The sequence below is a fragment of the Cupressus sempervirens genome, chromosome 11 (genome assembly GCF_028749045.1).
Source record: "Cupressus sempervirens isolate cs-2001-9-10 chromosome 11, ASM2874904v1, whole genome shotgun sequence".
Taxonomy (NCBI): Eukaryota; Viridiplantae; Streptophyta; class Pinopsida; order Cupressales; family Cupressaceae; genus Cupressus; species Cupressus sempervirens.
In genome coordinates, this window is record NC_143128.1 from 146,977,444 (window position 1) to 147,002,823 (window position 25,380).

General features: G+C 34.7%; 1 protein-coding gene across 3 annotated transcripts in view; it reads left to right on the plus strand.

Annotated features, from left to right (window-relative positions):
* The window catches only part of LOC149528623 (uncharacterized), a 74,167-nt gene that overhangs the window by 45,053 nt on the left and 3,734 nt on the right, over positions 1–25,380 (plus strand). For all 3 annotated transcript variants that reach the window (XM_089808538.1, XM_089808537.1, XM_089808539.1), the window contains exons 5-6: positions 2,812–2,992; positions 3,247–3,544. In XM_089808538.1, coding sequence (XP_089664664.1) covers positions 2,812–2,992; positions 3,247–3,544 — 479 coding nt within the window. The remainder of the gene's footprint in view (positions 1–2,811; positions 2,993–3,246; positions 3,545–25,380) is intronic.

A 25,380-nucleotide genomic window follows, 5' to 3' on the forward strand; every position in this document is an offset into this window, starting at 1 on the left:
TAAGCAGGTATGCATTCAATCAGCCTGTGAGTTGGTGTGAGTTTATCGGTATCACTATTTCCAATTTTAAGATAGAAGTGTAGTTAAGAAATCCATCTTGTCCATTACCCACTCTACAAGTAAGTAGATTCTTTCTTGAAACAAAAGGAAAGAATATCGATAACACCCTCTATAAGTATCTCTAAATTTCTTGCTTACCTAAAGTTGATCCAAGGAACAATGAGAAGAGGGAGCCTTCCCTCTAAGGTAGGAGAGACTCCATCTCACACACTGGTTGGTACTCCTGTTTTGCAACATAACTTATACAAAATTGTCATTTGCAAAATATCCACCCAACAAGCTTCAAGGATGAATACAGCAATATGGTCTTCCAGTTGAACAATGTCATGGGAACTCCTCAAGGGCACTCTTTGAGAATTAGATGTTTTACTTATAGAAGAGATCTTAGTTGGAATGGTGATGATAAATTGGACAAAAATGCTAACATTGAGTAGAGGAACTTAGAGAGAGAGCTCTGACATGATTTATTTGTTAGCAAGGAATATCATGCACACAAGTTTGATGTGCAAGGGTGAAGTAGAGAACAAGAGGGGATAGCTCAACATATATGATTTCTATCCTCAACTTCAACTTCATGAAAAGGAACACTATTGGAGGGTAAATGATACATTTTATATGCATATCACTTGTATGTTACAAGGAGATTGCCTTGAAATTGAAGAACCCATCCTTGGCATACATTTGAAGATCCTTATATCTATCAAGGAGGTATTGAGTCAAGATGTTGATGTTTCTAGTGAACTGAGTTGAAGGATTAAAATCAGTCTACTTTCACGGAATGGAATTCATGAAGAAATGTCAATTGGATTGTCTTGTTTCTCTCATGGTCTCCGTCAATGATGTGCAAAACCATACATCAGATTAGGACAACATTCTTGATACTTGAATGGAAGGATAATCGATAATTGAAATGCAGCATAACAGTTTATCAAGTATTTCATCTGAGGAATTTGATGAAGTGGTCTCTAGGTTTATCGATTTTTCTAGAAGGGAGAAGGATAAAGGCATACACATTCTAGATGATGAATTGTCAGATGACTAGGCATTTTGCTGCATTGTATTTGATACTATATGTTTAATGTTTGTAGCAACCATAGTTAGGGCTATGTTGGGAGGATCTTGGCCATTGGTTTCAAATCAATATGGGCTGTTGAATGTGATTCAGACTTCTATATAAACCCTCCACTCATTTGTGAGGGAGTCTTCCAAAGAATTGTCACTGTGATGCTGCCATAATTGAAATAAATCATTGAATTTTGGTGATTTAGTGAAGATTGTGGAGTGTATTGTTCTTTGAATTCTCAAGTTTACTTTAGAACTTGCTTTATGTACTTTAGTTGAATGAAACTTTCTGAAACTTGCAAAATCCATACTACTTATAGTTTGCTGATTGCAAATCGTGTTGCATGGTCAAGTAGAACTTAACATAAGCTTGAACTTCAGTTTTTACTCATTGATATGCATCATGTTGATGGAGTTGATGTTGTTATTAATGATGTGAATATCTATCATTGACCTTAGAAGATTGCACTATCTTGGTGGAAGTTGATGACAAGCTAAGTCTTGTAGACTTCATGAAGGCATTCACTATCTCTTGCATTCTAGGATTAGAATAAAATCTCAAACCCTTAATCTATTTGCAATTTATTTCAAGTTCTTGCTAGAATTAGGATCAAGCACCTATATTGCCATATCATACATAGAGAAAAGTTGGTAAAGCTAGAGTGAATAGCTTAAATTCCCTTGGATTACCAGCAGACATCAAGCCAAAAGAGACATCTACACGAAGATGCAAGTTTGCAATTAGGAGCCTTGAGTCACCTCAATGATCTTTTTGCAGTTTTAGCATATGTGGTGCCTTCTCTCAAGAGACGATAGAGTGTCCTTAGACACTTTACTCAATGTTGGTGTGGTCATAAAACAGTCATCAGCAGAACCATAATGCAATTATTAGACTGGAGGGAAAAATTGGATCACAATGAAAATAGTAAGGCAACAGATCTACATGAAAATTTAGATTGATTTGTATACTGTTGTATACTTGAACACAACTTGCCAACCAGAGGATAATTGGAAACAGCTGATCCTAATTTTGACTAAGATGAATACTAGTATAGCCACTCAAACAATCAGTTTATCCATGCAAAGTAGTTCCTTGCTCTCTTTATTGAATGTGTGAGATGAAACACAATGTATTCTCTACGTGTTTTGTCATAATTTCCCTTGCTTTGCTATAATGCACCTGCATTTTTCTTGCTGCAGTAACTACAAATTGTTTCTATCACATTTTAGGAATATTTTAACATACATTCATCTCTTACAGTCAATCGGCATAAGAAATCAATTATGTTGTAGAGGAAAATAACTTAAAAAATAATGAGAGATAAAGTAAAATTAGGATTGCCTAACAAAGAATTATAAAGAAAAAAATCTCTTTTGCAAAGGAAAGAGTAACATTTTCAAGTTTATTTCGTGAAGAAAACAAATTTTTAAAAGTGATTGTTGGGGATGGGTTAGGGCACATTGTGGATTGCTTACAATGAGATTCTTGTATGAATGAAGGATATATATTCTACATTCTTTCTTTTGGACTGTCATATTACTTATGATTTGACTTGACAGAATTCATAATGTTCTGCACATTATTTTCCATTTTATGATGATATCTGTTTTATAATGTTCTGGTCCACCCGTAAGCCTTGCTTTCTAGGTTGTAATTAACTGTTCTTACCTCATTTCATCTTCCGACAGAGGACAATCGACAAGGGAAATTTTTCTCGGTCACTATCAATGCCCGCTAATAATAATAAAACAGGGAATTTGAGGAGAGTGGATTCCTCGGGTGCCATTATCCGTGTGACACTCGTCACTCCTCGTAACACTGAAGATGGAGCATTTGCAATCTCAAAGGAGGCTTCTGCAAAAGATACCGGTACCTTTTTCATATTAAGCTGTTTTCTATTAATTATTTTGTTTGTTACTAAAGTGCTGTCTAGAATAGTATAATAGTGAAACTAATCTCTATTTAGGCTTAATTAAACATTGCTCTTTTCCCATGATTCTTTCTACTAAACATTTTCATCTTTATTCATCTAGGTGTTTCCATTTGTGAAGAGATTAATTTCATTTGATGATATATTGGAGTCATGGGATACATTCTATACTCAGCTCTATCATATTCAACAGGTTCTGAAGATGGTGGTGAAGATATTCCCGAAGAAGATGCTGTTTGCAGAATTTGCCTTGTTGAACTTTGTGAAGGAGGGGAAACTCTTAAAATGGAATGCAACTGCAAGGGGGATCTTGCACTGGCACATGAAGAGTGTGCAATAAAATGGTTTAGCATAAAGGGAAACAAGACCTGTGATGTCTGCAAGAAAGAAGTTCAAAATCTACCAGTGACATTGCTGAGAATGCAGAGTGTTCATGCTGGTAATACACAAGCAACAGGTGGAGCTCATCATGTAGAGGCACAGCATTATAGGTAAATTCTGAATCAGCCAAATACACATTAAAGAAAAAATGAAAAATTGCTTAGATGCTGCATTTGAACATTGATCTATCAATAGAAAGCTTTGATTTATGGCATAAGGCATGTTTCAGCATAAAACAGTGCCACATTTGCTAGTTCAAACCTCTTCACTGGCACTTTTACATGCAATCTAACCTGTAAGAAATTAGTAGCAGCCAATACTAAGGCACAGATGAAGTTGTATGGTTGATAACTAATATTACAAATAAGCTGTACTGGGAAAGAAAATTCACTTGATTGATTTGATAGCTGTTATCTTGTTGAGGAGAAGAGCTGTATGCATTACATCCTAGGAGCATTAACTGCTTAAACTAAATCTCTAGGTTACCGGGTTCTCCCATTTCAGGCCCCATAGTCAGTTTGGAAGTGTCCTAGTGTGGGTTGGTCCAAGAGTACTCCTAGGGAGCACCCTGGTTACCCCAGGTTCCATGTCCCCATAGGGAACCCATACATCTGTTGTGCTCCTTGGGCGTACCCAAAAGGTATTGGCTGCCCAGAGCATATTGTTTTTTAACATTTTTTGAACTTGAAAACAATTAACATTTGTGATTGTATTTATTTCAAGTTTTTAATTGTAGCGATTTTCATTTGAATTGCGAACCTAGACATATTTGATATATATTATATGACATAAGTCATAATATTGAAATTCTGAACTATCAAGTGGCATTTTAATTATTTTATGTTTATCTTTATCACTACCATTTTGGCTTTTGGCATTTCTCAATGATGAAGTATCATACTATTAAATGTTTTTTAGTTTTTTTTTGTATATACACACACACATATACATACATATAGAGACACACATACACAGCGCCTAAATGTACCATACCCAAGAAATATTTTTGCCTCACTTGCATAACCGTACCTGTAACCATACCTGGTACCATACCAGAATTGGCAACTTACTAAGTGAACTGCAGGAACCTGCTAAAAATGGGGACATTACATACCATACCAGAATTGGCAACTTACCTAAGGCTAAATCTATATCCAAAATGAACTCATCCACTGTGGGCACACTGGCTTGTTTCATGCCATGTGCCGTATACAGTGTTAGGGTTAGTTCCAGATTTCTAGATGTAACATTCCACCTATCTGTAGGCCTTAAAGTACCATGGTCTATAAGTGCAACTAATGAGTTAATGTCATACAGTGTTTAGTCATAAAAAAATGGATATTTGATTTGTCAATTAAAATTAAATGCTTGAATTTTATTTCTCTGTCTATAACTGTATGGGGTTATGCACTTGCTAAAATCTAGATTTTCTCATTATAAAACTAAAATTCAGTAAATTTGGGACAGTAGTATTAATTGGTGAGTAGGAATTCAGTTAAAGAGAGGTTAAATTAATCTTAAAGCAGGTAAAAATTTGACCTGTTTAATGCTATTAGTCTATAATGATTTGTAGCAGAATAAGCTAGGAGGTTCATGTCCCATCCTGTTTGCTACTCAATATTGTAAAGACAAAAGATACAGCAGTATACTGAAATTTTCTGACAGAAAAGTACTTAAAATAAGCAACATACTATGAAGAGTCATTTCTTTGGCTTAACTTTTTGATTGCTAATAACCAATGTAACACCAGTACTGGGGTACACCGGGACGAGTTTCTGGGACGGGGGAAAATGGGCCTCATTTTTGGGATGGTGGGGGGATGGTGGAAGGCGGCAAGGGGAGGAAGGGGCAGGGAGGGGTGTTGTATAGTATACATATAGCACTTGAAATGCTTGTTATGAAATGATGTTTCAGTAAAACATACCAAACTAAAATACTTGAACATAGAAAAATTGCAACATGAATCAGAACCATTGAACATTCAACATAGTAACATATTACATACCCAATAGTAACATTGAAAAATCAAAATTCAGATAGCAATCCAAGTCCCCATTCCAGTGGCAGCTTGGCTGTGGAATGGCGGAGGTGGGGGTACTTGGGGATGGGTACTCTGAGGTTTGGGAAGGGGGTGTGAGTCCCTCTGTAACACTGCTAATAACTCCCTAACTCTTTCTGGCATAATACAGCTGGGTACTCAGTTTTATATGCCATTCCAAATCATATGTGTTTGGCCCTGCTTATGCTGTTTTCAGTGGTTCTTTCTTTAGAAATGGAACATAAAGTTTTAAGTGTAAGATTACACATTCCAAAGGTAAGCTACTTTTTGTTGCATGGGAAAAAAGTTGTATCATTTGATTTTCAACAGCTATTACAGGCAAGTTAGTCTGGACTATACTTGAGCAATCAGCTGCCTGGTACAATTTGCTGAAATGCTGAGGATACCCTTGCACAGAAATTGTGCAGCTTCTTTCATTGCAAGAGTCAAGATTTGCTTAAAATATAGTAACCTGGCAGCTTATCTCATGGTCTAAAGCTTATAAAGACATATATTCTTTGGGAATTGCTACTTGTCAACTCAACCAATAATGGGGATGACTTTTGAAAGCTAAAGTGTTCTATTCATCTGCGAACTTCAAGTAAGTAAACTATTTAAAGATATAATGCTCTGTTACTGCAAGATACATCTCCTGATCTCTGAAAGTAGGTACAAGTTCTGGTATGCTGGGAGATGTTATGACAACTCTAGCCATCTCCAGGTGTCTCCAAGGATGTCCCTGAACTTCTAAGGAAAAAAAACATGGATAAATAAAAGCAGAAAAACTTACCTATTGTCTGCCAAAGCCCTAAAGTCTGAAAAAAATGTACCCCACTACCAACATCTGAAATCCAAAACCAAACTCTAATTTCTTTTTAATTACTATCTAAAGGAGGAGAGACTGGGATTTCTAAAATGGAACAGTTTGAGATTTCTGTGAAGAATTTGTGGGTTTTTTGAAGAGGAAATATAGGATGTAAACAGCTGAGTAATAAGGCTATGTGATAGCTGGATGAAAAAAAGTGTCTTCATGTGTGATACATCTCATGTTTACTTTTTCTTGAATGCTTTTTGTTGAAGAAACCAATGAATAGACTGCTACATCGCTTTCTGAATCAAGGGAGTAATGTGATCAATGAAGAATATCTAGGAGTCAAGAAAAAAAGCATTGACAAAGTTTGAGAATATGCAAAGTAATCACAGTTGTGAACTTAATAAAATTAGCGAGTAATAAGGAAAAACAGATGTTAGAGTAATAAGGTATTGTCTTATTATTATCTTTAGTTTTCTTAAGCTAAATTTTAGGCATATAATAATTAAATCTTTTTATTAATTATTATCATGCAACCTAGGTTAGTTACCTTTTAGGGTTTTGATCTCTTTTAGAGGATGGATCTCTCTTTATAATTAACACTTTTTGTTTGAATAGCAATTTCTCTATTGGACATCAAGAATGTCTCCTCTATCATGGATATTTGAATTAGAGTCTCCATAGATTTGCTTCTCCCTTTCTGTGATAGGTGTCTGCATGCAAGTGATTCTTGGGAGTTGTGGGTTGAGATTTTATCAACTAAGACATAGTATCAAAGCACTAGACTTTCATGCTTCTGTTCACTTTATGAGAGGTTTGGCCTTTTTTTTTCAGATCTAGTTTTTGCAGAGGACTTTTTATTGGATTTGGGGGGACTTTCAATTTGGGTTACGTTGAGCTCAAATGGACATCAGCCTTGAGCTCAGAGTGCCGCAATGTTAATTTCTAAAATCGTTTCTGCAAATGTAGAATCATAGCCATTGTTATTGATGATGTCCAAATGTAGATTTGAATCTCATATAAATATGAGAGGAGACATGTCTCTATGGTGTAATCATCATTTAAATAATATGATATTAACATGAATAATTATAATATGTATAACAATATATATATGTATGTATGTCTGTATATAATATAATATATTTATTATATATAGTAATATATATATGTATTATATACAATAATATATATTATTGACATGGATAAGTATATATAGGAAATGATGATTAGCAATAACAATAATGTATATTGTTAAGTTTATAACGGTGATAACATATTGGTCTGAGAGTGCAGACTGCACCATAGTCTTCTTCCTTCTAATACCATTTAAGGCATTATATATCTTACACTTCACGAAAGGATGGGCGGCGATTCTTGGTATATGTTAATGTTAATACTAACTATAACTTAACAACTATGTTAGTTTATGTTTAATCATCTCCATTGTCGCCAATTTTTAGAAGTGGAGTATGAGCTGACCTAGAGGTGGTCATGTATCTTTGATGGACATGCCCTTTGGTCATGGTATAAAAGGTAGGTATTATTGTAGTTTGAGGACACAATAATCACAAGTCTGCTCCTCAAGCAATACTACCTCATACAAATTTATTGTAGAGACAATTAAATTCAGAACAACATTCAACATTTTGATAACTCCTACATTTAGAAATAAAGAAGATTATCTACAGCAGTTGTAGGTTATTAGAAAGTCTGATTTTTATAACAGAATTTGCAGAAACTTTACATGGTATCAGAGCTCTGGTAGTCGAACCTAGGCTCCGCAAATTAAGTAATCAGACCTTATATATATCTAGCATCATTTTCCTATCTTCAATGGCATACACAATCAGACCCGAGGATAGGTTTGATGAGAAAGAACACTTTGATGCTTGGAAATTTAGAATCATGATGATTCTTGAAGAAAATGATGTAAAACAATTTGTTGATGCAGCATCCAAACAACCTCCAGTTCAACCTCATAAATCTCTCCACAGTAAAGGAAATAGGAAAACCATTCAGATCATATTAGATGGAGTGAAAAATGATATCGTACCTATGCTAACAAAACATCAGACAACATTTTCTATGATGAATGCACTACTAAATGCATTTGAGGTTAACAATGCAACCAGAGTTCTAGCACTAAAAAGGTAACTAAATTACATACAAATAAAGAAGGGAGAATCGATGAATTCTTACTTCCTAAGAGTTGCCAGCCTAAGAGATGAACTTGCAAGTATAGGAACCATCATTAGTGACACAGAACTAACACTATTGGTTATAGACGGATTACCAGATTCATGGGAAACTTTCGCTCAAGGAGTAAGTGCCAGAGATAAATTTTCTGACTTCAATAGACTTAAGGGAGATTGTCTTCAGGAAGAATCCAGAAAACTAAAAAAAGGAGGGAAATTGAAAACGGAAGATGAAGAACTTCATGTTCTTAATACAAACTCCTATAAAGGCAAGAAGCATTTCTAGAAGGAAAGGGGTAATCAAAAGAATGACAAATCTAAGAAAGATCTATCGAAAATAAAGTGCTTCAAATGTGAAAAGTTTGGACACTATAGATCTAATTGCCCTGAGAATTCTAAACAACAAGTGAACTGTACAAATGTTACTATGGAAGAAGATAACTATTATCTCGAGAATCGTATATTGTATTCGTCACTATCAAATGAAGTCTCAAGTAAAGCATGGGCAATTGATAGTGGATCATTTAGACATATAATAGGATACAAAGAAGCACTAGACTCTATATTAGAAAAGGTTAATGGCGAAGTCACCATCGGTGATAATTCAACACATTCCGTCGAAGGAATTGGAAATTGCACCTTGAAACTAAAATCAGGAAAGTCTCTTCTTCTCAAAGGAGTACTCTATGTACCAAGAATAAAAATAAATCTAATCTTGGTCACAACATTTAAAGATGATGGACATAATGTTGCATTCATGGATGGTAAAGTAATAACCTGGGCTAAGAACTCCTCAATTAAGAAAGCGAAGTTGATTGGTCAGAGAAAAGGGTATTTGTATGAATTAAATTTAGAACCTAGTCGACCTATTCAAGCTTTAATTCATGAAGCTGTAAACATAAATGAAATATGGCACAAAAGTTTAAGATATCTAAATTTCAAAACCTTATCAACTATGGAGAAGATGGTTACTAGTTTAAAGACCTTTCAAACATATGCAAAGGGTGCATTCTGGGTAAAAACACCAAAAGTCCATTTCATGATAGCACTAGAAAAACCCAAAGTAACGAGACTCGGACTCGGCTCGGACTCGGCAAGGGTAACTTGACTCGTGACCCAGCTCGGACTCAAAAATGACTTGGCGGTGGACTCGACAAAGTGAAAAAACCTCAAAATTTTGAGAGTTTTTAAGATTTAAAGAACATTCCATGCACCCATTATTGAATAAAGCGTAAAGACACAATAACATCATTAAATAGAAGATAATTTGATCATAATGCACATACTTAAAGTTAAAAGTTAAAACTTAAAAGTTAAAACTTAAAAGTCAAACATCATCGATTACATAAGTACAATATTACAAAGGTAAATTGCTAAATACTATATTACTAGTAATTAAAGTTTAAAGTTTAAACAGTAGCTGAAGCTTGAAGGAAATATTATAAAAGTAAAACATAGAATCATATATAAAATGATAAATCCATGCAACCCATCAAAATGTATATGTAATATGTATTATGTATTATGAAATCCAACACATCAAGATTCAATGAATCAATAGTTATCATCAAATGTTCCAAATTCTGATCATAGATTAAGTTAAACAAAAAGTTAAAACAAGACTATGAGTCTACAGCTATGGCTCCTAGTCGGAGTCCTCATTATCATCCTCATCGTCATTGTCATCCTCATCCCCAATTTCAGCCTCAACCTCAGGCTCAGTATAATCTATAAAATGCCTCTTAGTAAGGCGTCTAAGGTAGGTCCTGGATGTTTGAGTAGCCATAGCATCAGCCTATGAGGTGCCTCTAGGATCAACTGTAGTCTTTGCCTTTGGCTCTGCCAATGCCTGTGAGGTGCCACTAGGAACAACTGGAGCTCTCTGGTCCTCTGCTACCATAGCCTTAGCCTCAGCTTGGCCCTCTCTATCTGCTTGGTCAAGCCACTGTAGGTCCTCATCATCAAAGACAGGATCAGTAGCCTCAGTGATCCACTCAGACATTGGATCAACCTCCTTTAGAGTAATCAGAGAGGTGTCACTATCCAAAATCTCCCCGATCCTAATGCGCAGGTTGTAATGCACAAAGACTAGCCTATTCATTTTCTGCATAGACAACTTGTTAAGCCATTTCGAGTGGATGTGCTCAAACATGCTCCAGTTGCGCTCACATCTAGAAGCGCTACTTGGCTGGCTCAAAATGTGGATGGTGATTTGTTGAAGGTTTTTGGTTGAAGGCCCAAACATTTGCTACCATCTATCTGAATTTTGAAAAAAAGAAGACAAAAAAATATTAGTCTCATTTCAAAATTTAAACTTAAAAGTTTAAAGCTAGAAATTTACAAATTAGATTGTATAAGGCTTAAGCTGCAATTTTTACCTGACTGCAATTTTGTACAACCTTCTTTGCAAATTTGACTTGAAAATATGGCCCCTTATGCATTACTATAGGCATCCATCTCATGTATTTGTGGGACTAGGGGACATTTTCGATATCACTGTGTATAGGCCACTAAGTACCTCCTCATCCGCCTTGAAATCATCACGGAAGCGGTATGCTGGATTGAGGTAATAGGCTGCTGCGTGGATGGGCTTATGAAGCTGATTTTTCCATCTCCTATCAATTATTTCTCAAATAGGGCCATAGTTTTCCTCAACTCCTACATATTTGGCCTAAATAGCCTCCTTGACCCTATCCATGCCCTCATAAATGTAGCCCATAGAGGGCTTCTTGCCATCAACAACTCGTAGGAGGGCTACAAGGGGCTCAGTGATCTACAAAACAATTAAACAAAAAGACAATTTAGTGAATGATTAAACTTTGCAAAGTTGCATAAAGAAAATAAAACAAAAATATGTATGAGATAAATTAATTTATAAAATTTTAAGACTTAAGCTTTTAAAATTTAAAATTTAAATTACCTCCACAATCTTCGAACATGGCTCCCAAAAACCTTCATCATCATAAATGCATTTTGTTGCATCTATCCCTGTAGGGCTGGTGGTAAAGGAGGAGGAACTCCATTTTGGTCCAACAAACATGCACCTCAACTCTAACCTTGAAGTCAGCAAGGATTTTAGTGTGATAAAATTAGAGGCAAATCTTGTGATACCAAGACAAGCCAACTCCTTTCCCTTTGCATATTTCCTCATAGTGTTGAGGACCAAAGCATGATTATAGATGAACTTACAAAGAATTTTGGCCTTGGTAACACATGATTTCACCCATATAAGCTTGCCAATATCCTCTAACATGAGGTCGATGCAATGGGCCGCACATGGAATCCAAAAGATTTTTGGGTGTCTCTCCATCAAAAGTTTTCTTGCAGCAATTTTAAATTAGTTAGTAAACAATGAAAATTTTTGATGTATTAAAAAACTTTTTAACTTTCAAAATTTAATGAAAAACTCAAACAAATTTTTTAGAAGTAGAACTTAGAAAGTTAGAAGTTAAAATTTTACTTGCAACAACATAATTAGCTGCATTATTAGTCACCACTTGGACAACATTCTCTTCCCCCACCGCTCTTATGACCTCCTCAATAGTCTCACATAAGAATTTTGCATTTTTCACATGTGAGGAAGCATCTATAAACCTAAAAAACATGGTGGATCCTGAAAGTGAAAATTAAACAAAATAATTATCATTTAAGAATCAATAGTCAATAAAACAAAATTTTCGTTATTCAATAATAGTATACATTAAATTTTAGAGTTCAAGAAGTAGAGGATGATGAATTACCTCCACTAGAAACAAGAAAGTTTAGGAGGGTCGTGTTCCTCCTATCTGTCCATCCATCCGTTATGATGGTACACCCCTTTTGGATCCAAATCTTTTTATGGTCCTCCAACTCAAGTTTCATCTCCTCAACCATATCTAGTAAAAGGGGGCCACTCAACTCATCTTCAGTGGGGGCTTTGAACCCCGCACCACAGATAGAAACTGCATCGATTATCCCCTGCCAATAAGAAGTCCTGTTACATTTATAAAAACATTTTAATTAGCATATTTCAAATTTTCAACATCAAGTTAAAAGTATAAAATTGAATTTAAAATTTAAAACTTAAAACGTAAAACAATCAAATATAAATGAAGTTGAAGTACCTAGCTGCTATAAATGGAATGTTGCAGAAAAACCAAAACTTGCAAATTGCTCTTACTCCAGCTTCATGTATCTCCCTATTCTAGCCCAAGCTCTCAAGTGAGGGTTGTGCGCCAGGAGTGGAACGCAGTACAAAAAAATTGTCCAACCTACTAGATTTTTTGACTCTAGGATGAAAGGTAAAGCCAGTACTACTAGAAGGGGCAGCAGCCGCAGCACCACTAGCAGTGCAAGGAATAGATGTACAAGAAGAACGAGCAACATAAGCAGTAGGACGATAGGGGGGAAGGGAAGAACCTTCTCCAACACAACCTACTGACTCAGAAACATTTGCGGATGAGCGTGGAAGGGAACTAGAACCAATTTGAGCTAACTCTTCTAATTTTTTTTTTTAAATTCTTTTTCTTGTTCATATCTTTCCAAGGCCACATAACAAAAACGTTGAGCCTTAACAGTTGCAGCTCCACAAAGCTCAGTATCATGACCATGTATGTCAACAATATGGTATTTCAATTTATTTATCCCCCCACTATTAATGGTTTTACAAAATAGGCATTTTGTTTGAGTTCTAGTTCTACTCGGAAAGTCTATGGTGAACTTCCAACACTCATCTTTTTTATTGCCTTTAGAGAGCTTGGGTTTTTTACCTCCAGGAGCCATTATGAGTAAGGAAAAATGTAATGGTTTTTGCAATAAGACATTTTAGACCAAATATTACCATTTAAGCATTGTATTTTATGAAGATCTAAAGTGAAAAAGAACTCATAAACAAACAAAAAAAATTCATGCAAAAAATCCATAAGCATAGAGAAAAAAATCATCAAAATCTAAACAATCAACTCTTACCTCATTCAAATGCTTTGGGAAGTGTTGAGAAGAGCTCCTATAAACTCTTTGATGATCTAAATGCAAGCTCCAATGTCACAAATGCAAGCTTTTCTCCTTTTCTTTTCAGTGGGTTGCAAAACAAGAAAACTCTATTTCTCTTCTACCTCTCTCTTTTTTCTTTTCACTATAGAGTGTTATGGGAGCCGTTTTAGGGTTATAAGAGTGAGAAAAAACAAAAAAAACATTAAAAAAATTTGCAAATTTTTTTTTTAAAACCTCGAATTTCTGCCTGCCGCGGTCGGATCAAGTTGGACCGGGTCAGGCAAGTCACCTCGTGACTCGCGAGTCGCGCGAGTCACGCCATGTGACTCGCCGCTCACGAGTCACGGGTAATTATGACTCGGCGGGGTCACTGTGGCTCGCTGACTCATGTGACTCGCCGCGAGTCACGTTACTCTGGAAAAACTAACAATGTTTTGGAATTAATTCATTCAGATTTATGTGGACCTATGTCTGTCCCTTCTCTTGGAGGATTTTGGTACTATATTTTGTTCATAGACGACTTCTCTAGGAAAACATGGATTTACTTCTTAAACTGCAAAGAATCAGAAAAAATCCTAAAGATATTTAAAGAATTCAAAAATTAACTGAAAACTTATTAGGACATAAAATTAAAACTCTTAGATTTAGAACTGATAATGGAGGGGAATACACCTTAGATTTGTTTAAAAGATTTTGTAAAGAAATATGAATTAAGAGGGAGTATACCATTCCTTATAATTTAGAACAAAACGGGGTAGCGGAAAGAAAGAATAAAACAATTATAGAAGCTGCTAGAGCTATGATATTTGATGAAAATTTAGAATATTAACTTTGAGTAGAAGCCTCTTGTATTGCTGTCTATATTTAAAACAAAAGCCCTCACTCCTACCTTAGAGATAAAACTCCTGAAGAAGTCTTTATTAAGGTTAAACCCAATATAAGTCATCTTAAGATTTTTGGGTGCCTTGTATATATCCATATTCCAAAAGAAAAGAGAACTAAGTTAGAACCCTCCGAGAGGAAATGTATTTTTGTAGGGTACAATGAAACATCTAAAGCATATAGGATTTTCATACCTGGACAGAAAAGTATTGAACTTAGTAGGGATGTAATTTTTGAAGAAGATCTAGCATTCAAAAGAGCCCTAAGTTCTGAAGAACCTTCTCCTTTACCTAGTTGTGAAAGAATTACCGAGTCTAAGTCTGCAGAGGAGAATGTAGAAGAAATTGGAGAAACTCAAAGTTCTAAGAAAAGACCACTTTGGGCCATTAAAATAGTCGAGGAAGCACAAGACTTTCCTGCACCTTTTGGAACAGTCAGAGAAAGCAAAAGACCCAAAAGATTTTCTAGTTATACAGAAAACATGAATGATTTGTCTAAAATAGAACCAACCAATCCTTTAGATGCTATTAAACATACAGCTTGGAAATAAGGTATGATAGAAGAAACCAATCTATTATGAAGAATGATGTTTGGGAAATTGTTCCAAGACCTAAAGGAAAATTTGTTGTTTCTTCCAAGTGGATATTTAAAATAAAGTATGCTGTTGACGGTAGCATTGAGAAATATAAAGCCAGATTTGTAGCCAGAGGATTCTCTCAGAAAGAAGGGATTGATTATGAAGAAACTTTTTCTCCTCTTGCTAGATATACCTCTGTAAGAGCAGTCCTCACCATTGCAGTATCGAAGGGAAGGAAAGTACATTAGATAGATGTAAAAACAACATTCCTAAATGAAAAGATTACAGAAGAAGTGTATTTGGAGCAACTTGAAGGATTTGAAACTCACAATCCTAACATTTTTGTTTGCAGGCTCAAGAAAGCTCTCAATGGGCTTAAGCAGGCTCCAAGGGTTTGGTATAAAAGAATTGATAAGTATCTCACCAGCTTAGGATTCTCCAAAAGTGAAGCCGATTGAAATTTATATTATTAAAAGGGATAAAGATGATATGGTAATTCTGATACTGTATGTTGATATTTACAAATAATAAGTGATGATCATCTCATAGATCAATGTAAGAAAGATCTAATTGGAGTGTAAGAATTTGCCTTAGGGCAAAATGACACCAAGATCAAGAAGCTCAAGAACTTAGCACAATATGGACCAACAATGTATGATCATAATAACAATACGAAAATGGATAATTAATGAATACACACTAGAAGTGCCTGTATATAAAGGCATCTAGAATGGCTCGGATTTAGCAAAGCGATAAGCCTCACAACTAAGCACATGTCCACCAAGAGTGGATTATCCTCCATTGAGCACAGGAGTTTGTGTAATGATGAGAGGATAAGCTTACATAGGTGTATCTCATAAAGAGATGTTGTAGACACCATGTGCTCAATTAGAGTGCGAACAACTGTGTTGTCTACCTGGCAACTCAGATGAATATGCAAATACTTGTGTTGTCAACAAGACAACTCATATGACTACGCACACTCCTAGGTGTCTATATGACAACTATAATAATGCATTAACCTAAGTAAACTTAAGTAAAGTGTAATAATAATTAATTATTTACACTAATATGGAGAATTCGAGATGAAAGACTTGGGACTCCTTCATTACTTCCTAAGACTGGAAGTACGGCAGAATTTTGACAGCATTATACTTAATCAAGGGAAATATACATCAAATATTTTGAAGAGATTTGGAATGTGGAATTGCAAGTCTATGTCTTCTCCAATGGAGACTAATCTACATAAACTTAAAGAAGCAGCAGCAGAATCACCTTCCATAGATTCTACTCTCTATAGACAAATGATTGGATCCCTTATGTATTTGGTAATATTTGTTATGCTGTTAATGCCTTAAGTCAATTTATGTGTGAGCCAAAGGAGATTCATCTTGTTGCAGTTAAACACATTATGAGATACAAGGCATTCTTAATCTTGGACTCAAATATGAGAAAGTTGATTTAGATTTACATGGATTCATTGACTTAGATTGGGGTGGAAGTGTTAAAGACAAAAAAAGTACTTCAGGATGTTGTTTCAGTTTAGGATCAGCAATGATATCTTGGATATGCATAAAGTAGTCTTCGATAACACAAAGCTCCACAGAAGCCGAATACATTGCAGCAGCGATGGCCTCTCGAGAAGCAGTTTGGCTTAGAAAGTTATTTGTGCGATTATTTGGGCAAGCCATGAATCCTACGATTATTCATTGTGATAATCAAAGTTCCATCAAGCTTCCAGTGAATCTAGTTTTCCATGACAGGTCCAAGCATATCGAAATTCCTTACCATTATGTAAGAGATATGGTAGATAGGAATACTGTAAAATTAGAATACATTTGCACCACAGATCAGATAACAGACATTCTCACCAAACTTCTCTCTAGAGTGAAGATAGATCACTTCAGGAAAAGACTTGGTATGGTTGAATTGCAACCCCATTGAAAGGAAACTAAAATTTAATCAAAACAAGATCTATAGAAGTTAGAATTTTAATTAGACACAATTATTTGGTGAAGGATTATAGTGGTATGGGGAATGGAGAAATGACATAACATTAGTTCTGAAAATAATTTTTGTCGGGCTATTGACTGTTATGAGCTCCACCATCTGTATTCATTATTTATGAGGTGGCGATCTCTGAGGTAATGAATACTTGTATACAAGACATTATGAGAGATGATGATCCCTCAGATAATGTATTGAATAGTATAGAACTACTGTTAGATCTAGGCGAGTTCAAGATCATTTGTGACATAAGCATTTCTATGCCTATTAATCACAACTTGGATAAATGAAGAATTTATTCTTCAAACTTTATCCTGTTTTCTGCTAGATCTTAGCTCAAGATCAAGTTATGATAAAGGATTACCAGTTCCTATGAGTCACAACCTAGATAAATGAAGAATTTAATCATTCTTCAGATTTTATCCTGTGTGTATTGCATTACATGCAATACTGACATCACTAGTATAAATGATGAGTCATATCACAAGATGGTTATATGACTTAGTATCATGTGTTCCATGATGCCATTTTCTCAAGAAGATTTCGAGAGATATAGAGTATCAATTTATGCTTATTAATCGTAATTGATGATGCTAGATATGTTATCTCTCAGTATGATTATCAATTTAAGAGGGAGTCTTAAGTTTATAACAATGATAACATACTGGTCTGAGAGTGCAGACTGCACCATAGTCTTCTTCCTTCTAATACAATTTAAGGCATTATATATCTTACACTTCATGAAAGGATGAGTGGCGATTCTTGGTATATGTGAATGTTAACACTAACTATAACTTAACAGTTATGTTAGTTTATGTTTAATTATCTCCATTGGTCGCTGATTTCTAGAAGTGGTGTATGAGCTGACCTAGAGAAGGTCATGGTATAAAAGGTAGGTATTATTGTAGTTTGAGGACACACAATAATCACAAGTCTACTCCTTCAAGCAATACTACCCCATATGAATTTATTGCAGAGACAATTAAATTCTCAAAATAGCATTTAACATTCTCATAACTCCTACATTCAAAAATAAAGAAGATTATCTACAATAGTCAGAGGATATTAAAAAGTCTGATTTTCATAACAGAATTTGCAGAAACTTTAGAGGTATCAGATTGAATCAATTTGACTGAAGCTACAACTTTAGCACTCTCTCTTAGTTAGGGAGGATTGATATAGAACACATTACGTGTTGGGTGATGCGACGCGCTCCCCTGCCCACAGGTGGTTAATTATGTGGTGTTCCATGTTCACTAATAGTCATGGCTTTTGGTGCAACGGCAAGTGGGCCCTACAATTGGTATCAGAGCCTGGTTTTGGCTTGGTCATGGGTTCAAATCTCCCCGGTGCCATCCCGACCCGCGTAAGCACCTGGTATGCGCGTCGAGGGGGAGATTGTTGGGTGATGCGACGCGCTCCCCTGCCCACAGGTGGTTAATTATGTGGTGTTCCATGTTCACTAATAGTCATGGCTTTTGGTGCAACGGCAAATGGGCCCTACATTACGCTTTCAAGAATATGAAGAGATATCATCTCACCTTTTATAACACACAATTGAACTAAATTCCATAACTTTAATATAAGCTTAAACACCACCTTAAGTGTGGTTTATAATAGTAACTATGTCATGGTGTTCGACAAGATCCGGCCCGAAGAACCATAACAAGTTGGTTATCATGGTGTTCGGCAAAATCCGGCCCAAAAAACCATGATGAGTTGGTTATCATAGTGTCTAGCAAAATCCGGCCCAAAGAACCTTGATAACAAGTCTACCATTTATAAGATCACCAAGTTACAATGGTTACCTTCTGTCTGTTCGTTATCATGACTTTTAGCACTCTGAGACAACCATTTAATAAAGCGTGTCATGATAACAGGTCTGCCATTTATAAGATCGTCATCTTACAATGATTACTTTCTGTTTATATATGTCAATGAAAGATCGTCACCTTTCATTACATATCATATGTAAAATAGCAACCACCATGAACCCAGTCAGAGGGTGGTACAAAGGCTTTCACCTTAATTTTCTCACATAGAAGAATGCATTACAAGGAGTTTTACTTAGAACTTCTCTTCATAGAGAAGATATCATTCACAAAGGATTGCACCTCAAAAATTCTCCCTCTGAACAATGATCCTAGGAAGTCAAGTCCAGTAGTTACTCCCTTAGAGACTCTCTTCCCCAAGGATTCTTGTCAGGCTCACTCTGAATATGATATCTAATTTTCTAGTGATAAGTCATTACTTTCTCATGCTATACATAGGAGTGGGCCCATCAAAATCATGCAGCTACACATGTATTTCTAGACTCCCTCTGAGTATCAATCTTCTAAGCTCCCGTGTTGCCTTAGAATAAATGTCATACTCCCTCTTAATGTAGAAGAATCTCATAATCTCAATCATCAAGGATGTTTGCTTCAAGAGCCTCACTTTATCCATCTTGATCATCAGGGTCTTTGGAGCTACTATCATTATATTGATTCTGCACAATATTTGATAGCATATGTAAAGTACCAACCTTCTTTTCCTATAAGAATATCCTCAAACATAAAAGAAAAGGTCAAGGCGAATAACCTTTATAGTATGCATGGAATTACAAATAAGAGAGACTACAAAGAGTAGATAAATGTAAAAGATAAAAATACTTACTTGCACATGAAGATTCAGAGATTGTCTTTTTAGATTATTTGAGAATGAAACATCTCCCCTCTAAATAAGGTTCAAGTGGGAATAGAACATTGACTATTATTGCCCCACAATGTAAAATTTCCACTCATTCTTATATTGTTGAACAATTTTGTATCAAATATAACAACTCCTTTCTAAGCTCCAACTTACTCTTTTTGTCCATTGAAGGTACAAACATTCATTTAGTTTAACAGTAGAAGCAAACATGTTCTTCCATTTTATCAAACTTGTCCACAATATGCCAATATCTTGATTAAGTATGATTGTGCCACATGAATAACTCTACAACTCATACGTCAAGTTTCATTCATCAAGGAGAGACTCGTAGATGGTTCAAATGAATTCTTAAAAACTTCATTAACGTCTCACAACAACTCAAATTTCCTTACAGTAACTTCTGCAAATACAAGTGACATCGTTTAGAAGTCATCACTTCCTCACGATGTACACAGGGGGTAGGCCCATTAAAATCACATGGTCACGATGTATGAATCACGGTCCTCTTGACATCGACAATTTATTGATCACTACAAAAATCCATCTCAACATTGTTTACCCCCTCTTAATCAATAAGACCGAGATCACTGAAGGTTAACTAAATAACATCCTCAGTCTTCTCCCTCTCTTTCAAGGTTGCCTGAAATATCAACCTCCCTCTGAGTCTCAATCTCCCTCTTTTTCTTGGAATAACATTCTCGAACGAAAAGATCAAGGCAAATGCTCGTATAGAAATACAAGTGAGATATTACAATGACTAGATAAATAAAATACTCAAGGATAATAAATTCTCATTTGTATGTCAATAATTCTTTTATTTGATATGTCATTCCATTAGACATTAATCTAAGAATGTTCCCCATTATTTCAATATAATAAATATCTAATCTAAGTGTATACATTAACCATCTATACATATATTCCATTTTCTATAGATATACTTTAATTGATATTTTCAACATATTATTATTTTCCTATGGAATCAATACAATATTTTCCTAGCTATAACTTAGGATGTATGTATTGTCCATATACTCTTATAACTTTCATGATTGATGTCACTGCTCATAATGACTAGCTTTATTTACATACATTTTTCATAATACTATAATCAAATGTTAAATAATAAGTCATTCACTCTAAATATGGAAAAATCCATACCTTATATAATCTACAAACTTTATTTGCATGTCTTAGGAATATGTCGATCAAGAATAGGAGTAGTGATCAATTTCCAAAACTTGAGTTCCCTTTTCCTTTATGCCCAACATATCTAATAGATTAGAGTTAGTTAGGGACCATTGTATTGTCCTTGTATTTGGGTTAGTTAGGGACCAGTTATACCTGCAAAAGAAGGTCAATGCTTAAACAATAATAAATCTAGCTATACTATTCTATCCTCTATCTTAATCCTCAATCTTAAGGACGTCTCTATATCGGGCTTCCTAGCTCATAGCTACCTCGCCGTCTTCCCAGGAGCCCACCCCTTAAGATTCTTCTTGAACAGGCATCCTCTATCCAAGGCCAATCACATATGCGTATATTGACAACATCAAAATATTTTGGCACATTGATTCTCGGCCATGGTGGACAATGAAGATCTCAATATCTCACATGCTCCATGCTTTGAGTCTCATCAATATTCATAGTGCATTTATTCTCGGCCATGGTGGACAATGGAGATCTCAATATCTCACATGCTCCATGCTTCGAGTCTCATCAATATTCATGGTGCTAACACCATAGGTTAACACAATATTATCCAATATCTAACATTTCTCATTTAAAGAATTGATTATCACAAATATGTTCATTTTATTTCAATAAATAAAATCATTTATATTTGTATTCAACTTGATAATAAAATATCATTGAATGGATATCAATGATAAACATAATATAACATTACCTTAAAATAATACCAAACAATAATCCATAACTTTGAATAATATATACATTCTAATCTATATTATTCCCATATCACTGCTATATACATATTTAATAATCTTAAGTAACATAATACTTACCTTCCACCCACATGGGTACCCTTCAATGTACGGTGGATAGGTGCTATCCAATGCATCAATCTCTTCCGTAAGAATATATGTTTAGAATATATATCATTTCTAACCCCATCATGTGCCATGTCGTATGTGATTGATGAAGGTGGGGTTTACCCCTCTATCCTTCTGCACACGTCACAAATTTATGGCGTTTTACTCCTCCAATGATCTGCACTCACCTACTTGCATTTCTTCGTTGTACCGACATTTCTAATCCTCTAATATGACAGGTTGCCCATTCCAATGTCACATTCTAAAGTGGTATGTTTGATGTTTGTTTGTTTGAGAAATGGTAGATAATGGGTAAAGCATTGTTTCCATGTAATTACCTACATTGAGGGGGTCCCATTATTCACACGTAGAATAGAAAGACTGCAGATAATTTATTAAATAATTTTTTCCACATTCTTCCATTCTCGACCAATGACATCGCAGGTGGCAAGTAAGCATTATAACTAATGTGTTCTTGTGTTGACGTGTACTTTTTGTGATGTTCTCTGTAGATTATTATTTCATTCCCCATTCGATGTATCATCTCATATCTTTACAATGTGTCTCCGGTTATAGGAGTCCCAATGTAATTGTTTTTTATATGGTTCTATATGTTTCGCATTCATCATTCACCGTCTTTGATGGCAATGCCACATTCTTTACTTTCATTAAGTTGGGGTCAATGACAAGTTGTCCTTTATATATTTTCATTGCTAATATAAGTTCAACACCCCTCTTATAATGTATGGTTGCCTTTAGATATAATTTATCTTTTATGTTCTTCCTCATTTTCTCAGCAAAATCTCGTACCATCAACAATAAGAATTGATGTTGTAATTCAAGGCTGTTTTTTCAAAGAATGTCTCCTCTCTCCCCGACTGGACTCCCCTTCTCCATTTCTACAATTGGATTGGAATCGCCTATCATTCCGATTCTCCCTCTGTCGGTGCGATCAATTTGACCCGAATGGGTTTGGACAGCACCGTCTCTCATGTGCTTAGGAAACTCTCCTCCGTTCAATTCCTTGATCTCTCCCACAGTTACCTCACTAGTAACATTCCGCTTGAACTCGGCCAACTCCCAAATGTATGGATAGTCTCACTATACAATAATCAATTACTATCTACTACCATTCATGATTAGCAATCACTTATGATGGATTGCCTTTGAGACCTTAATCTTTATTTTGACGCATATTGTTAATCGTGGAAACACCAATTCCTTTTGTATATATTTTAGGGTTTGACCAATGATCGGTCATTCAGTAATCTCCGCAATGCCATGGCTGACTACGCATTAATGTGTATGAGGAACCTTGAATATATTGCTTGAAATGTATATGTGATATATGTTTCTGTGGTACTATCATTCTGGTTTGCAGGTTTTGTCTTTTATTCTTTCGATTTGATGCTTCCGTACAAGTACAAACAGGCTTGAGGTTCGCTCGCTTTGATACCATCTCGCTTTGATACCATGTTAATTTCAGGATCGTTTTTGCAAATGTAGAATCATAGCCATTGTTATTGATGTCCAAATGCAGATTTGGATCTCATATAAATATGAGAGGAGACATGTCTCATGAAGAGACACGTCTCTATGGTGTAATCATCATTTAAATAATATTATATTAACATGAATAATAATAATATGTATAACAATATATATAATATAATATATATATATATATATATTATATACAATAATATATATTATTAACATGGATAAGTATATATAGGAGATGATGATTAACAATAACAATAATGTATATTAGATCGAATCAATCCGACTGAAGCTACAACTTTAACACCAAAAAGCTCCATTTCCATATAAAATATGACCAGTTTGGATGACATTGTAATCTGTAGCAAATTTTTTTTGGTCCAAGACTGTATGGTCTTGGGCACAAAAACCAAGGCTGAGGTGATTTTTTTTTTTACGAAATAATTATTAGATCCTACTTCATTGAAGTGAATTTGTTTGCCTTTATGCTTGCAAAATAAAACAATCAACCACAGAACATATAGAGCCGAGAACCAAAGAGAATATACAAAAAGCCAAACCGGGCCATCCTTTGTTCGCCCATCGCACAATATGGCCAAAATTAATGGAGCTCCCACATTACCATTTACATTATTGATGTCAAAACACAATATTAACCATGATAACTTCCCATGAACCGAGCATCATATCCAAACTAGAGTAACACAAACTAATAGAAGAAAATGGGTGGAGAGGGAGAGGGGAATGATTGATTAAAAGTAGGGAGTGGGAGCTGCATTTTCTCAAAGAGGACAATAGCTATGAAATCAATAAACTGAAACATACTACAATAAAGTAGATGCCAACTCCCGGAATAACATTCTACATAAGTTCTGGTTTAGAGATAATGCAAGAAATGAAAAGAAATGTCGAGGGTCATAATTATTCTAACCAAAAGATTCAACTTTGTAGTGGACAAAAAAGAATTAAAATAGCTTCTAAGCTATATCCATACTGAGCCCTACTATCTGGCATCTACCCAAATAGATTTCCAAGCAAAGAAAAGGGTGACGAGGGATGACTGAGGTGAACGATGAGAGTGGGTGAGAGAAAGCCATAAACATCAAGAATTTGGCATAGGGAACAAGGTAGGGTAGGCCAGTCACAACACCCTAAAAAAATAATGTAAAATTCAAAACAAATAAATAAAGACTATATATTTTTGCCTTTATTAATTACATAATAATCTCTTCACATTTAAAAAATAATATTAATGTACAACTACTTTAAAATTGAATGTCCATCTTGATTTAGATTATTAATATGAACTTGATAAAATTTAGTTTAAAAAAGAAATAGTCATATTGAAACAAAAGTTCTATGTCAATTAAGTTTTGATTTAGTTATGTTTTATAAGATAATTTAATTCTATTATATAATTTGCTATCATCTGTAGAAACTTTATATTATAAGTTACATGTAAATGAATATATAATTAAATTTCTAGACTACCATCTTTAATGAATTACAGTTTTCAATCTATTTTAGATAGTAAATAAAATATGCGAAAAACATGTATCATCTTTTAATTGTAATTCAGATTAAGGTTAGCTTAAGGTGAGGGTTGAGGGTTGGTTAAAATGAAGGGTTAAGGTTGGTATTAGGATTCAAAGTTAGTGTTACACTTCAAATACAAATACAAATACAATTATTGTTACGGTTAAGGTTAAGGTTAGGGCACAATCATGATCAACAATTCTAAAGTAAAGCTTGGGCTTAGGGTGTCAATTGAATTAAGGCTAGGGTTTCATTCTAAGGTAATGATTAGGTTAGGATTAGAATTTGGGTTCAATTAGGGTTAAGAGTTAGTGGAATCATGGTTATGGTTATGTTAAAATTAGGATCACCGTTTAAGGATAGAGCTTGGGGTTATAATTCTTGAATTAGGACTAGTTTATATATATATATACATATATATATATATACATATATATATATATATATACATATATATATATATATATACATATATATATATATATATACATATATATATATATATATACATATATATATATATATATATACATATATATATATATATATACATATATATATATATATATATATATATATAGACTCATTTAAATTATAATATAATAAAATTAACAAATATAACTTAAGCTAAGCCAAGTCTCCTATTTTAGTGCTTCTACTTCCTTACTCTTAGGACCTCAT